The 15922-nt window shown below is 33.8% G+C and overlaps 1 protein-coding gene across 2 annotated transcripts in view; it reads right to left on the bottom strand.

Moving 5' to 3' along the window:
* Positions 1-15922, bottom strand: part of LOC124947027 (muscle-specific protein 300 kDa-like) — a 30120-nt gene that overhangs the window by 8832 nt on the left and 5366 nt on the right. For both annotated transcript variants that reach the window (XM_047488603.1, XM_047488602.1), the window contains exons 2-9: positions 14631-14735; positions 14148-14447; positions 13922-14056; positions 6238-12350; positions 5465-6161; positions 5055-5354; positions 4016-4972; positions 1188-1490 (exon numbers count right to left, since the gene is read on the bottom strand). In XM_047488603.1, the coding sequence (XP_047344559.1) occupies positions 1188-1490; positions 4016-4972; positions 5055-5354; positions 5465-6161; positions 6238-12350; positions 13922-14056; positions 14148-14447; positions 14631-14735 (8910 nt within the window). The remainder of the gene's footprint in view (positions 1-1187; positions 1491-4015; positions 4973-5054; positions 5355-5464; positions 6162-6237; positions 12351-13921; positions 14057-14147; positions 14448-14630; positions 14736-15922) is intronic.

Below are 15922 nucleotides of genomic sequence, written 5' to 3' on the forward strand. Positions count from 1 at the left end.
GCTAACATCGCGTTCGATCGTACCTTCGCCTCCTCTGGCGTACACATGTCTCTGAATTTGGATCACCGAGCATAAGCTTATGTCTTCTTCCACCTTTTGAACGATGATCGTGACGATGTCGACACAATGAAAATACTCACGCACGTCAGCGAGTGTGAGCACACATTACGCGCACTAATACAATTATATACAGAGAGCAAGAGGACGGGCACACGTCACACAAAATGCGAGCGTTAGGTCTAAAAGAGTCAAAGAGTCAAAGAGTCAAAGAAATGAAAGATGTGCTCACATTCATGATAAACGTATATTGATTCACTATGTGTTATACACGTGGTTGCGTGTACTACCGATTTGTAAACGCACGTGATAAAAGAGAAAGAGGGGGAGAGAGAGAGAGAGAGAGAGAGAGAGAGAGAGAGAGAGAGAGAGAGAGAAAATATAATTGATCGATTTTTTTAACTTTTTTTTTTCTTTTCATTTCGAGAATTAAATTTGTACATGATGAAAGTAAGCGGAATTCGGAAAGAAAACCGAGATAAGGAAATTATACCACGAAGTATGACGAGACAAGAAGCAGATGTGGTTAGCTAAGAGAGAGAGAGATAAAGAGAAGAGATCAGCACGACGTTCTGGTCCAGACTACCGTCGACGTCATCGTCGTCGCGTCGTCCAAAGGGATCGATGAGACCAGTCAGCGGGGGCTCTCTTAGCCTGTATTCTCTCTCTTTTTCTCTCTATCTCTACGACCACCCCTCATAGGATGCTCGTGCTCGTGCGTAACTCGTCAGTGTGCGAGGGTGGGGGTAGAAGCAGCCGATCGGTGGCGCATCCGCTCTCAACTCGAGAGATATGAACCCTTAGACGCACATAAGCATTTGGAACGTCATCTTACGATTGTTCTTATGTTAATTCTACTTTTGTTGAATAACCGATACAACTGTTATCTTTTGTCTTAATTATTATATACTTTTTATCTTTTACGTTAATTTTTATCACGATAACTGATTTTATCGATTATTTTTTTTAGTGAAATTTATGAAATTTATTCAGTGAATATATAAAATGAATATAAATGAATATATTTAAATTTACTTTAGTTAATTTTCTTCTTTATAAATCCATTAAAGAAAGTTGTATATTTAGATTAATTAATGCATATTCTCATGTTATTTATGTCATACACTCACCTTGACTTGCTTGATAGCCTCCTCCGGAGGTAAATTAGCTACACTACCCATTTGAGTGTCCATCCAGGCTTTTACTACTGCGCTCGAATCTCTATATTGTTGCCATAAGTTGCAAGCGTGTTGATATTTTGTACAAAGGGCATTCAATTCGGCTTTCGTGTCCTCCCAAGCTCGTACAGCTTCATTTACCGCTGCTTCGACCCTCTCACGGACCTCTGCAGCGCAACTCTCCCGCAGAGGTTCGGCAGCGGCATGAAGCTCGCTAATAAGCACCTCGCGTGCACCGAAATCACCGTTTAATCCCTGAAATGAATTCTCGTTCTTTTATCTTTGGCTTTCACACTGTCACGATACGATTATTTAACGCAACACTCAATATTATGAACTTTTATACATGAGTCGTTTCGTTAATTATTTATTTCCTCTGATTTTATTATTGGAAAGAAATCGACGAAGATAAAGTGTTCAGCGGATTATTTAAATAACACGCATAAAAAGATTTTCCTCAAATGAAGGAAGCTAAAAATAATTTTGCCGCACGAGACGAGCACGTTTCGAGGCTTGCGAATTGAATTCGGTCAGGGCATGGTTGAACTAATTCTGTGTTGTGAGATGGTGAGTTCATTAACCGGGCTCAGAGTTTTCCGAAGCCTTGTGCGGAAGCGTCTCGCGCCAAGTTTTATCCGCCGTTCAAGACTTTGGAACGATACGGCAATATATGTGTGCATATGAAATTGTAACGAGTGCAAGGTAATAACGATTAGATATACATTGGAGTCGTGAAATTGTTCAAATAATTCATTTATACACTTACTTTGCAATTTTTGATCAATATACTCGTCAATACCGAAGTTCAAGTTGGGAACACTTTTGCTCGGAGATATTTATCAGCATCTGTTACTTTGCAATTATGCTTTAAACAGTACGACCTACGCGAAAGAGATATACTAATCTGACCCCAATATATTATCGAGTTGATACAAATATGTGTTTCGTATACTACACATGCTATAGCATTACATATACATATGCGTGTACATATATATGTGTAAATACATCGATTGAAGTCAAGACTTTACACCATCGACCATAATTATTTTTATTGAATTATATCTGTTCGGTATATGAAAGAATTACGAGTAATTTTTTCCTAAAAGGCTATTTTCTTAGTCGATTAAGCACGTGGCCTAAAGTTTCATGAAAGAATTAACAGACGCGTATGCATTCGAACGGTATCGTTAATTACATGCAAACATGTTTTAAGTCTTTCCGGTAATGAGTCGTTGCAAAATTCTTGGTTTATGCATGTGTGCATTCATAGAAATAACTCGACGCCTTCAGACAGTGATATTAATGAGATTCTTTAACACAGACCCGAGCGACGATAAGAAGACTCAAGTTCTAAAGAGCAGCTGTGCTTTTTCCCGATGAAATCACAGTTAAGTTTCAAAGAAATAGAAAAAAAAGAAAAATAAATAAATAAAAGATCTTTTGAGATACAAGAGATCGTCTGTAAACTCGAAGGTTAGGCTAACTTCGAACGATATATGTTTATATTTCCTTCTCCTAATCTGTATATTTAAAACACACGTTCCGCAATCCTTTCGTCAGAGATCGAACGGAAAGAGAATGAACGAAAAGAAGACGACATTTATTCTGGACGAGTGCTAACGCGTATCCGGTGGTATTGGCTTATAAATATTGTCTTGACCTCCGTGGGTTATCGAGTTGTATACGTGATACTTACGAATTTTTTAACAGTTCCAAGAATAAAAATATGAGAAGTCGTTTTATACATATATTCGTCGTCAGTCATAACTCGGAATACTTATTACATGCAAAGATCGGAGTAACGACAAGTCGCGTATAAGATAATGAGACGTTCGTCTATGTCGTTTGAAAGGCACACTTGTTCTTATCAATGACAAGAAAATATGGGTGTATAATATACGTTTATATCTCTATTGTCGCTTTCAATGTTTCGATCCGACGTTATATGTATTTAGATTTATATATTTCTTTCAAATTAGCTTCAAATCGTGTTAAATTTTCTTACGTTCGCATAAATTGTATTTTGGTAACGATAACTACACGAAAATCGAATTATATCCACAAGATATATAGACCGATTGGATAAATATTTTTCATCGTAGTCAAGTTTTATGTTACAACTTCTATTGTTGTAATTTCTAATGAATGCTTATAAGACATATATTTTGCAAAAGTTTTCTAAGTTCAATGCTTTTAACGTTGAAAAGCGGAAATGATAGCGAGCGTTTTACGCTATTCACGAAGGAAACATTCTCGCCTCGGCCGTTCTTAGCATCGCTTACCTTGAAGCTATTTATTGTGCTTCGTCTCTATCTAAGAATTTCTGGAGCCGGTGATGTCTACATTTTCTTGCATAGGACGCTAATCTTGCCATCGTTGTTTGAACGATATATCTCTAACACACTGCGATCAGAAATAACTCGTTCGTAAATAAAACATTGAGGAAATTCATCGACCGTTCTTAACACGTAACGCGCACGTTGACGGTTCCCGCGCTACTGATAGACTCTTTGCGATAACGCGACTTTTAGATCCAAACGCGGCATTGCGCATGCGTATTACGAATATGAATTTTCATGAGACAAGAAGATTGGCGGACTTGAAGTTATATATGTAGTAGAAAACTGATAACTATAGGAAGTGATTTTTGATATGCGATATGAACTAATAATGGTACAAATCGTAACAGATATTATTATTAGAAGTTAATATCTTTTTTACTAAATCAATTTCCAATACTATTACTTCATGTCTAATTTAATCCAACCATTACTTACCTCGAGTCGCTCGGTAGCCTTAAGTAATCTATCGTAATCCACCGAACCTTGAACGGTTAAGAGCTCCATCATATAATCAGCTTCTTGAACGGATTGCTGTACCATTTCCAAGTGTTTTTCAAAATGATTCCACAATGCGAGTCTATTTCGTAGTGTGGATAGTAAACGTGAACATCTACATTCTAATTCAGTGTGGGCATCCTGAAGAGCGGAGATATCGCGTTCGATGCTTACAGGTGACACACTGACTCTCATACCGGATGGCAACTTATGTAACAAATGCCGAAGACCCATAAGATCGTGCCAAAGAACTATTAGCTCGTCCGAAACCGACTCGCAACGATCTATAGCAGCTGAGACAACGTTGCTTCCTTGCTTTTCGCTTTTTTCGCATTGATCCAAAGTCAAGAAATGCCTCTGATGAGCTTTCCTAACGTGTCCAAGGCCACGTTTTAATGCTTGAAGTTTTTCTCGAAGTAATTGAGCTGAATCCAGTTCCTCACTTATCTGACTTTCTATACGATGAGCTGATGATAAGAGAATTCCAACGGTTTCACTTTCTGCCGCTGATAAGAGACCCAAGCGACTTAGTTTATCTTGAATCAATGAAACTCTGTCGAACAAAACGGTGAGTCTTTCTATGTAAAGATCAAGCTCTTCCTCTGTCTTCAATACTCCGTGTAAATCATCGAGACACATTCTCAACTCGTTTAATTCTCTTTCCAATATTTTCAATCTGTCCTTTGAGGAGATATCTTCGGAGGAAATGTTACGCGTAATCTCCGATTGAATCTCATTGATTTTCTCCGTCACGTCTTTCCATCGATATTGTAATTCACCGTGAAATTGTCTTTGAAACATCTCGTCCGAAAGTGGAATGATCTTTAAGGCTTGATCAAAGCACTTATCTGCTTCGTTGCGCATGTTGTTGTGTATTTCATATTGAGCTTTCAATTCCTATAAAGAATATTAAAAAATGATATTGTACAGAGTCTATATCTTTCTTTTTAAAATCTGTTAAGAATGAGTGAAAGTTTACCCAAAAACGACGCATGTTTCCACTTGATGTATCACTCAAAGGAACTAGTTCTTTTTCAGCTGTTATTATCCAATTCTCAATACGGTTGATTAATGTTTGTTGAGTACTCCAATTTTCTCGGAATGATAACAATCGTCTTAAAGAGGATTCTATACTATCCTGAAGTTTAACGATCACATCTAAGACTCCGTTATAACGATCTTCAGAATTTTCAATAGTCACCAATTCTTCTAGACGATTTGCAACGTCCAATAGTTGAATGATACGGGCGTGATGTGTGGCAACGTCAGAAGATAAAGACTGTAGAAGTGAAACATGATTAAATATGAACTAATTTAGATATGCGAGTTCAATGGAAGAAACTAATTGCACTTAACAAATCAATGAATTTAAACAAAATTGTTATTTACCTGATACAGAGAAATATATTGATCATAGTCGGAAGATGTGACCGTCTGGAGATCAGGAACACGTTGATGAGCTACCTGAAGCCACCCTTTTTCCTCTTTTACACCTTGCTCTAAAAGAATCCAACGTGTAGCTGCCAATGCCATTTGTTGTGCTCGAGAGGCAGCTTGATCAAGCAACGAAGATGCACGACTATGTAATTCTACGTGCAAATTAGAATGTTTGGCTCTAGTTTCTGGATCCAGATTGCCTTCCAATGATTCTAAAATTGCACGGCAATGATTCAAATTAACAAAGAATTTCCTATGTTTTTGCATTTCTTCTTGAAGATGTTCCAAATTCATCACAGATATTGGGCTCTGTAGCAAATTCTCAGCAATTTCAATAATTTGTGAAAATTCCTGTAATGTTTGTTCGTATTCTTCGGCTAAAGCGAGCAATTGAAGAAGTCGATCTCTTTCTATGCTTATACTGTTCTCGATGATTTTAGTAATTTCGTGAGCTAAGTAAGTCTCCTCTGGAATAATCTTCCCAGGATAATCTCGGAGTAATTCGTGCGAAGTAGCAAGAAGTTTCCTAGTCTTCCACATGTGACAACGATTCATGTTCTCCATTTTATCAAGTTCTTGAAGTTTCCATCTTGTCGAAGCTTCATATTCGATTATATTATCCAATTGCTTACGTTGTTCTTCTACTAACCTGTTTAATGAAATAAAATTGAATTAGTTTAAATAAACATGTAAAAGTATTTTTCAAAGTAAAAGTAACAACTCACCTGTACATATTATTTACACCATTCAATAATTCATCCCATTTGGCAAGATGATTACTAGTACATTTCTCGCTGGTATTTGTCACGTGTTCGACGGCTTTCATGTGTTGTTCGAGCGCGTCAAAGCATTCTCTCAATAAGACACGTTCTTCGATAGGATAATTGCCTTCAACGTGTTTCCAAATGTCATTGAGTTCTCGGATGTTCTCTTCTACATGATCTACTTCTTCTTTCAGCTCGATAAAAGTTTTCGCATCGTTGTGAGACAGTTCACTTGGACACTCTCTATTTAGGAAAATTCTATATTCGATCGTTTCTAACCATGTAGATATAGTTTCAATAACCGTGAGAAGAGTTTCCTCGACGATTACTATATCGTTTTCTTCTACAGCGTTTCTGAGTTGTGTTAATTCCTTCCGTACATCTAACGAACGTTCTTCTACCGATTTATCTATCATAATTTCGCTTAGACGAGCAATGTGCAAAACATTGCCCAAATGATCCGTTTCTGCTGCATTATGAAGATTCTTCACTCTATCCGAAATTATTCGTGTAGTTTCGATCTTTTGGGTAGGCTGGTGTTGAGGAATTCTTCCTTCCATTGCTTCTCTTAATGAAAACTCAACATGATTAGTTGTTTTATGCGAATTTGTTGAGTGAGGAACAAGTAATCGATTTTCCCATCCCAATGTATCATATTCTTTTTCGTATTCGACTATACCAGGCGTCGACGAAGGTTTTAATAATTGTGAAATAGCTTCCGCGTAAGTCTTCACTTGTGTTTTTACTGGCTTTTCAATTTGATTTGATGATGGTGACTCATCTGGTGATATAGTTGTATCCATTGGTTCACTGGGAATAGATACGAACAGAGTTTCGAATCGTTGACCTTCATTTGTTAACGAAGTTTCGAATGGTTTATCTGATTTTGACGGGTTGGATAAATCAACAAAAACCGATGATTGTGAGATAGACATAATACTCGTATCCAAAGACATCGGTATTGTTTCGTCTTGTAAATTCATTTCTTGAACTTCTTTCTTAAGTCCATCGTCAATATCTAAAGCAGCAGAAGATGCATGGTTATCATTTTCTTCAAAACTTTGAACAGTCATTGGTTCATCAACATTTACTATGAATGGTTGCTTATTTGAATTTTTCTTAGTTATATCAGAATAAGATAATTTCAAAGATGAATTTTGTGATTGTGCTGGTTGTCCAAATATAGAGTCTAAATTATTCGTTTCTTTAGTTAATAATTGAATTTCCATAGTCTTATGTTTTCTCTTTCTTCTTTGCCTTTTTTCTAATTTAGCTTCATTATTATCATTATTATTATCATTTGTATTCGGAGTGAGTGAGACATCTTGCGAGATATCTGTCGATGATTCTGAATTCATTATAGCTTCGCTACATATTTCGCTATTAGGTAATTCTATCGTTGTTTTGATGTGTACTTCGAATGAAGTATCTGGTGTTGAACTCTTTTCTGACTGCACCAAAACATCGCTGATTTCTGATTTTAATAATGCTTCTGTAGCTTCTACAACTGTTGACTGAGTTGAACTTAATTGCGGTTTTATATCATCGGATGGTATAACCGATGTTATTGTTTTTAGAAGTTGATCTTCAGTGATATTATGTACTGACGTTGACTCATCACATTCTTCTTGTAATTTAAGTGAGACTTGTAAACTTTTCTCACAGCTTTCGGAAGATATTTGTGAAGTTTTATCAAAAAGAGGCATCAATTCTTTAGATTCCACTTGTACAGAACCACTAATGGTTTCTACGAGTATAGGTGAGCTAGTTTGTATTTTTTCTTCCGTACCATATTTCATTGATTTCTGAATAATTTGTGTTTCAAGATCGTAACTTTCTTGTGGTTGTAGACTAATCACCGGATTTGTTTGAATCATAATATTAGTAATTGGTGGCGGTGATTTTGCCTGAATTTCTCTTTCCAAGATTTCTATTTTTCGTGGACTTTCCTTAGGCGTCGTTTGTGTTTCCATTGTTTTAGGAGGAATATTATTTATTAATTGTACTTGTACTTCTTTTTCCATAATCTCTACTTTACGAGGACTCTGTGCTGGCGTCGTTTGTGTCTCTATGCTATCAAATGGAAATAGTTGGAACGATTTTACTTGTATTTCCCTTTCTTCTGTTTCGATCTTTTTTAGACTTTCTTCAGGAGTTGTCTGAGTTTCCGTCGTTTCTAATGAATGAAGTTCACTAGAAACCATGGAATTCAAAGATTTTGTTTGCGTCTCTGTTTCTTGAGTTCCCATTTGTTGTACAGGTTCATTTGATATTGTTTGTGTTTCTGCAGTTTCAAATATTGCTTTCTCCAATAGTTCAGCTTGAATATTGAAATCTAACATTTCTGGTTTCTCAGGACTAGGTGGTTTACTTGTTTGTATGTTTACTTCAACTGTCTCTGACACATAAGGAGATGTTTGTTTTATAGCTGCAGGAGCTGAGGTTTGTTGTTCAACGTCAATTGACACTTTCGGTAATGTTTGAGTTTCTGTATCTATCGAAGGAACGCATTCTATCGGTGAAGTTTGTATTTCTGTTGAATCCATTTCAATGACTGTTTGTACATGTGAATCTTTAGTTTCGAGCACAATAGGTGATAATGGAACATTTTCGATAGGACTGGTCTGAATCGCATTTTCTATCGTTAGTGTTCTCGTAGGTGTTATCGTTTGTATACTGGATTCTTTTATTTCAGGTATTTCTTTCTGAACCGTTTGCATAGCACTTTCAAATATAACTTGTGGCGAAATTTGCATATGACTATCTGTTTCTTTTACTTTAAATGTTCTTATTTCTTGCTCTACAGTGTCAGCTACTGATCTTATAGAAACTAATTCCTTATTTTGATCCGGAGAAATTGATACATTACAGGTTTCTATGACAACACTTTGTGTGTCGATAGGAACTTTGTTTACATTGATCTCTGGTTCTTCAATGACAGGCTTTATTTCGACAATTTCAATTTCTTCCGTTTCTACGATATTGTCTTTTTTATCTGATATTGTTGCCTTACTTGCTGAATCTGCTTCATCCGAAGAACTTTTAGGTACTCCAGAAGAATCTTCTATTATTTCACGAATTTTTTGTTTCTTTCTTTTTTTCTTTTTCTTCTTTCTCCCTATATCATCATCACCTTGAGTAGAAGAAGGTTCTTCAACTGTTGTTCTGTCATCTGGTTCATATCCATGATCATATCCAAAACTATCGTTTCTAGTATGTGAGCTTAGTCCTAATGAATCGGTAATTTCTACTATATCTGTTTGAGGTTGTTCGCTGATATGTTCTGGAGATTCGGATAATAGCACACTGATCTCTACTGACTCAGCAATAGTTGTGGAAATTGGACTAACAGTTCCTGCATCTTGTTGTAGTTGTTGTAGTTCCTCTTGTTGTAATTGTTGTAGTTCTTTTTGTTGTAGTTCCTCTTGTTGTAATTGTTGTAGTTCTTTTTGTTGTAGTTCCTCTTGTTGTAATTGTTGTAGTTCCTCTTGTTGTATTTGTTGTAGTTCCTCTTGTATTAATTTCTCTTGTTGTAGTTGTTGTAGTTCCTCTTGTATTAATTCCTCTTGTTGTGGTTGTTGTAGTTCCGCTTTTTGATTATTTTGTAAATTTAATTTATCATTCACCGATTCTTGTTGGCTCGTTTCAGTACTTAAAGGTATTGATGTCTGAGTTGTTACAGTGCCTTTTTGAACGATATTTACAGGGCTTGTTTGCACAGTTTTGTTATGAATTATTTCGGAAGCTTCTTGATCCGCTGGAAGACTAATCTTAACGTCTTCTAAGACAGTGTGATATGGTCGTTCATTTGAACGTTCTGATTGGGTTTTTATGTATACCATGGACTCCGGTTTTTCATCGTGTTTTTGAATAGACAAAGATATTTCGACTTTTCCAACAAACGATTTCTGTTCCGATAATGAGATGTTATCTTTATATATATCTTTTCTTTCTTTTGTTAAAAATGTTTCTACTTGCTGTTTTTTGTCTTGTAATTTTGGAACATCTTTATGCATAATATTATTGTCTGTAGTTTGTGTTATTTGAATTGTTCCTGATGATGTAACCTCTTCAGTTTTAACATCAAATTGAATATCTGATAATTGTCTTTGTAATTCGACATTATTATCTTCCAGTTTGCTCTTCATTGTGGGTAATGCCTCTTCTTGGATTTTCTGTGTATCGTGATCCTCTAACATACAAATACTCGATCTACTAATTTTTTTGTCAGCATCTAGAATATTGCTACCATCATTGTGCTTTGCTACTTCTACCGTGCCGCTTTCTAACAAAGTATCGGGTGTTTTGTAGCTTACTGGTGCATCGTCAGACTTACAAGTAGCTTTAGTTGTAACTGATGCGTTGTCGGTCTTTACTGGATCCTCCGATGATAATGACGATTGTATAGCAGCAGGAATATCCTCATCTGGTGTCTGTAAAATAATAGAATCTTCTAGATAGGACACTACTTGTTCCTTTAGAAATGTTTGTCCTGTATTATTTACCTTTGTAACAACATCTTCTGTGCTATGAATATCAAAGACAGATTCAGATGGAATATCAGTGACAGTGCAAGTAAGAATATCTTGTTCTTGAACTAGAGTAATAGGTTGCTCTTTTGTGACAAGCTTTTGTTCATTTGTATTGTCCCTCGAATCTTTAACTTCAACTTTTTCTACTTCTTTTAATTCGTCGTGTGTTTTCTTGGCATCAACTTTCGTATCATCAATGGTAGTGCTTTTAATAGACTTTTTCTTTACCTCTGATCGACGTATGCTTGACATATCTTTTGCGAATGGACCAAAGAACGGACCTTGCATAGGACTATCTGGACAACGCTGTTCATAAGAAGTATCACTTTGTATGTTTCCTGAGAAGCTTGAGAACAATGATGGTTCTTGTTTCTTTTCGTCACTTACCCTTTTTTCTAATCCAAATGTTTGTTCACTTTCATCTTTAATAACGTTGATATTAATATGCGGTATATCTTGCTCATCTATTTCTATTTCTTCAGGTTCTTCAATTATTTCCTCGCTTGTAGTTTCCTTACCATCTATGATGGTAACTTTTCGTATAATCCTTCGCGTTTTCTTGATAACTCTTCTAGTCACCTGTTGTACTACAGCGTGAACGCTGGATGTCTTCGTTTGATATTGACCATGTTCTAATATTTGTTCTTCGATAGGTAAAGGACTAATATCTCTGATAGCTCCCTGAGTTATTCTGTGGGTGTACTGTGGTGTTGATTCATATTTCTCTTCGAAATATTCTGCATCTGGTATACCTGTTGTTACTTTACTACCATGAATTTGTTTCGTTAATGTTTCTACGGTACCATCAGGTTTCGTTGTAGTAACCGTGACATACTGATCTCTTAGAGTTGCTTCTGAAAATGCTTGCATCATTGACGCATCCTCACCAAGAGCTGTCGTGATCGACGATGCATGTTGTTGAGTATGTCTGTTGGAAACAACTGTCTGCCTTAACTTTCTAACGATAATTCTCTTCGTACCATCTGCATCGACAACTACTTCAGTAGTCACGTCGTCTGGTTCAAAGAGAACAGTTTCGAAAGATTGAGGAGTCGCATGATGAATGTTCAATTCGCTTTTAGCATTCTCCTCCTTTTGACCATCTTGATATTTCATATCAACTATTATATTATCAGGTACGACGTTACTTTGTTCACTTCGAAGTAAATTTTGACTTATATCAGTCCTTACGTTCTTTGTTGCTATTTCGATAACATCATGATCACCCTCAGAGAGTTTTACTACCTTGATTGTTTCTTTTATTTGCTGATCTGGAAAAGTCGGGGTATCCATAGTTTGTGTCATTAATGATTGAGTAGCTGTTATAACGGGAATCTGAGTTGTCGAAGTTTGTTTTGTAAGTTGTAATGGTTTATCTTCTACAATATCTAATAATAAACTTTGTCCTGTTTGTAAGGACACATCGGCTAAGGATGGTGGATTGCTTTCAATAGTAGAGTGTATCGATGGTGCCTGATCGATTGTGGCATCATCACGATCTGTATTTTCGTCATCGGCCATTGCTTCTTCATCCAGCAATTCCTGTAATTAGGATAAGTTTCGCTAATGATAGTTCGTAATTAGAACTATTATTTGTCTAAAAATGATATTTTATAGATGTCACATATCTTTTCTTGTCCATATTAGATACTCTTTGAACTTTTAATAATATCGTTATTTGAGAGATTTTTAAATAGTTTAGAGACAATTTGACAGATAATTTTAGTTTTTAAAACAACGAAGAATATACGAATTTTGTACAGATATAGAAAGTTAATCGTAATATTATTTTTAATTAGATTTAATATGAAACATTATTCTTTGAAATAGGAAACATTAATACTATCTTAGTTATAATAAATATTCTATGTTCCTAAAGTTATTTACTTAAGTCGTTTTATCTTAAATGTATGATGTTTTAAACATGTAATGGAATAAATATTGGCCGTTGCTATAACACATAGAAATATAATTGACAAAATAAATGAATGTAGAAATAATGAATAAACAAAGGGAAGACAATTTGATGAAAATACTTTAATTGTTGTATGAATAATTACAATAATGCATTAACATTCCTTAAATACATGCAGTGATTATGTTACATCCCATCACCTTAAGCTAAACGAATGTACATAACAAATGTAACATCAAGTGATATCAAAAGGTACGGTGCGTGAAAATGATAAATTGATAATGTGCTCGAAGAAAAGCGCACATGCATTTGTAATGATGATAATATACATATGAAGTAAATTGTGTCTACCCATTTATTTTTATAGCCAATCAATCATGTGCATACGTAAAAATAATGAATGAGATGATGTCCCAGTTTCATTAAAAACTATAGATGTATATATGTTTTTTGTTATTATTTTTTATATATTTATATATAATATTCTAGCTTCTGAGAAAATATATCACACAACTTTTCATAATATTACAATTTTATGGATTTCATAAAATATATTTCTTTTCTATATATTAATAAAATATATTTCACATATATTTATTTATTCATCTATAGTTTTTAATAAGAAATGAATATAATTAGAGAAAAGCTGTGTTATAAGTGCACTGACGAGTTTGATTGTTGTAACAATTGTACTAGCTATATGAGATATTTCCTTTCTAACACTACGAAGCATATATTATAACTGATTTATAGATGATGACTCTTCAATATGTTTATAGTATAAAAAAGTGCGCTATTATGCAATTATAAATATATCCATATAAATATTCTTCCAAATTCTTCTTATTTTAATGTATATTACAAATTTCCATCTAAATGAAAGTGTTAGATTTGAATATTAAATATTGAACGAATATTTATATAATATATTTTATATTAGCATTTACCAACAATTTTGTATGATTGAATGTATCGTGGTATTTTTTGATAGAAAGATATAAAATTATCTTCGTAATTGACAGTTTTAGATTCATATGCAGTGATTTTTTTACACTACTACAACCATAGCGAAATGATAGAACGTTCGAAATACCCAAAGCAAATGTTTTATTTGTATTTTTTATTGAATTTAAGCAACCATAATAGAAGAAGCAGCATATTGTGCGATAACGCACGAATTCTGAACGATGTCTGATACCTGCTGCTTTTGCTGAAGACGGTTAATCAAGTCCATCAGTTCATTCTTCAATACTTTTGCCAACTCTTTAACTTCTGGTAGTGATTCCAATTTGGATACTCGTTGAGTACGATCTAACAACTGCACTTGCAAATTCTGTTAAAGTACATGTATAAAAAAAATGTATTGTTAACATTCAATAGCTTGCATAGCTTTAATATCAATAGGAATTATTTAATTAACGAACCTGGTCTACAGTTATTGACTCATTTATTCCAACTACGATATCCTTTAGCCAAACATCTGTTTCTTCAAGAAAATTTTGATAGTCCTTTATTTCTTTAGTTCGTTGACGTTGAATCTCTAAAGCTTGCTCTAAAAGCTCATAACTTTGCTTTGTTTCAGTCAACAACGTATTAATGTGCGATTGAATACTTTCCAAAGTATTCGTAAATATTTGACAAGTAGTATTGATTGGAATTTCACACAATTGTTGTTGCAATTGTATAGTTTCTTCATCATAACCTTGAAGTTTTGTTATCATCGCCTAATAAAAATAATATAATCAAAGCATGATATTTTATGCATCTCTATTGTTTAGTTATAATATTATTTAGTTATAATATTATTTTATTATAATATTATTTTATTATAATATTATTTTATTATAATATTATTTAACACTAAATTAATTTTTTTGAATTAATTCATCTAATTAATACCATCTTACCCCAGTGGCAGATAACATTGATTCAATAGAATCACGAGACAAATTCGTAGCTTCTATATCCAAAAGGGCAGTTTTTAATGCTGTGAGACGTGCTTCTATGGTTTCCTGTAAAGTATATGCATATTAGTTATTCCATTATTGATTGTTTTGATCAATTTATTCCATGCCGTGCACACGACAGTTTTTCAAATCAACTCTTGGCATATATTAATTGATTAGCTCGAGCAAATTCCTATGAAAAATCTGTAGAAAATATCAAACTGTAATGATGAAACTGCCAGGATTGTTGACATAAAATATATATTAGAGTAATGTAATGGTATGGAAGATATATATTTACTGAAGGGGAAAAATAGACGTAATTATATCACAAAATTATTAATAAAATACATGAATTATAAATATAATGAATGTGTGAACAAGCAGAAAGAAGAAATAAGCAAAGAGGAAGAAATATGTTAAAAATATAAATATATAAGGATTGAAGTCAATTTTACTTGTTAAGTTTTGTTAATGATTTAGAGTTCAAATTACATTTTTAAATAAATAACTATAAATAATAATGGTTATTGTAGGAATTAATTAACTTTAAAAAAGAAATGTTTTTGATCTATATATGATATATTATACAATAGTTAATAGGAATCTATAAATGGCGAATTTCAAGCACTTCGGTAGAAATTATGATTCGATCGAATGAAGATATTTAAAATGATCAAATGCAAGTGAAAATTCAAGTTTATAACGTAATAAAAAATGTTATGTATGATATACAAGATTTGTAATTATTATTATGTACTTTCTACTCTCGAAATATATTTCCATTACAACTTATATTTTTTTTGTTATCTAATTATCTTTCGATAATGTAAATGTTTAAATGCAAAACTTTAGTGGGTCGTGTACTACTACATGCGTTGTAAGCAAAATATTAGCAGTTTTAATTACAACAAAAGGAATATATACGACGATAAACTCATTAGAATATAGTATAAGAAGTAGCACGCATATAGTACATACAAAATTTAGTAAAGAAGGAAAGTCGAATCACATAAGCTTTTTTTGGAAAAATGTTTTTTAATTTTGCTGAAATGTTTTAATAATAATAATGTAAATAATAATAACTATCTTTATAAATAGTATAGATGCATCGATTTCAAATAGATAAAAAAATTTCAGTAAAATTATGTGTTACTCAAATAAGCAGATTGTTCTGATTTGGAATCATTTAATGAAAATGAGGAATAGAGAAGAAAAGAGAAGAAAAAAAACAAGGGCAACAACAAAAGATT

The sequence above is a fragment of the Vespa velutina genome, chromosome 2, assembly GCF_912470025.1.
Source record: "Vespa velutina chromosome 2, iVesVel2.1, whole genome shotgun sequence".
In the NCBI taxonomy this organism is placed as follows: domain Eukaryota; kingdom Metazoa; phylum Arthropoda; class Insecta; order Hymenoptera; family Vespidae; genus Vespa; species Vespa velutina.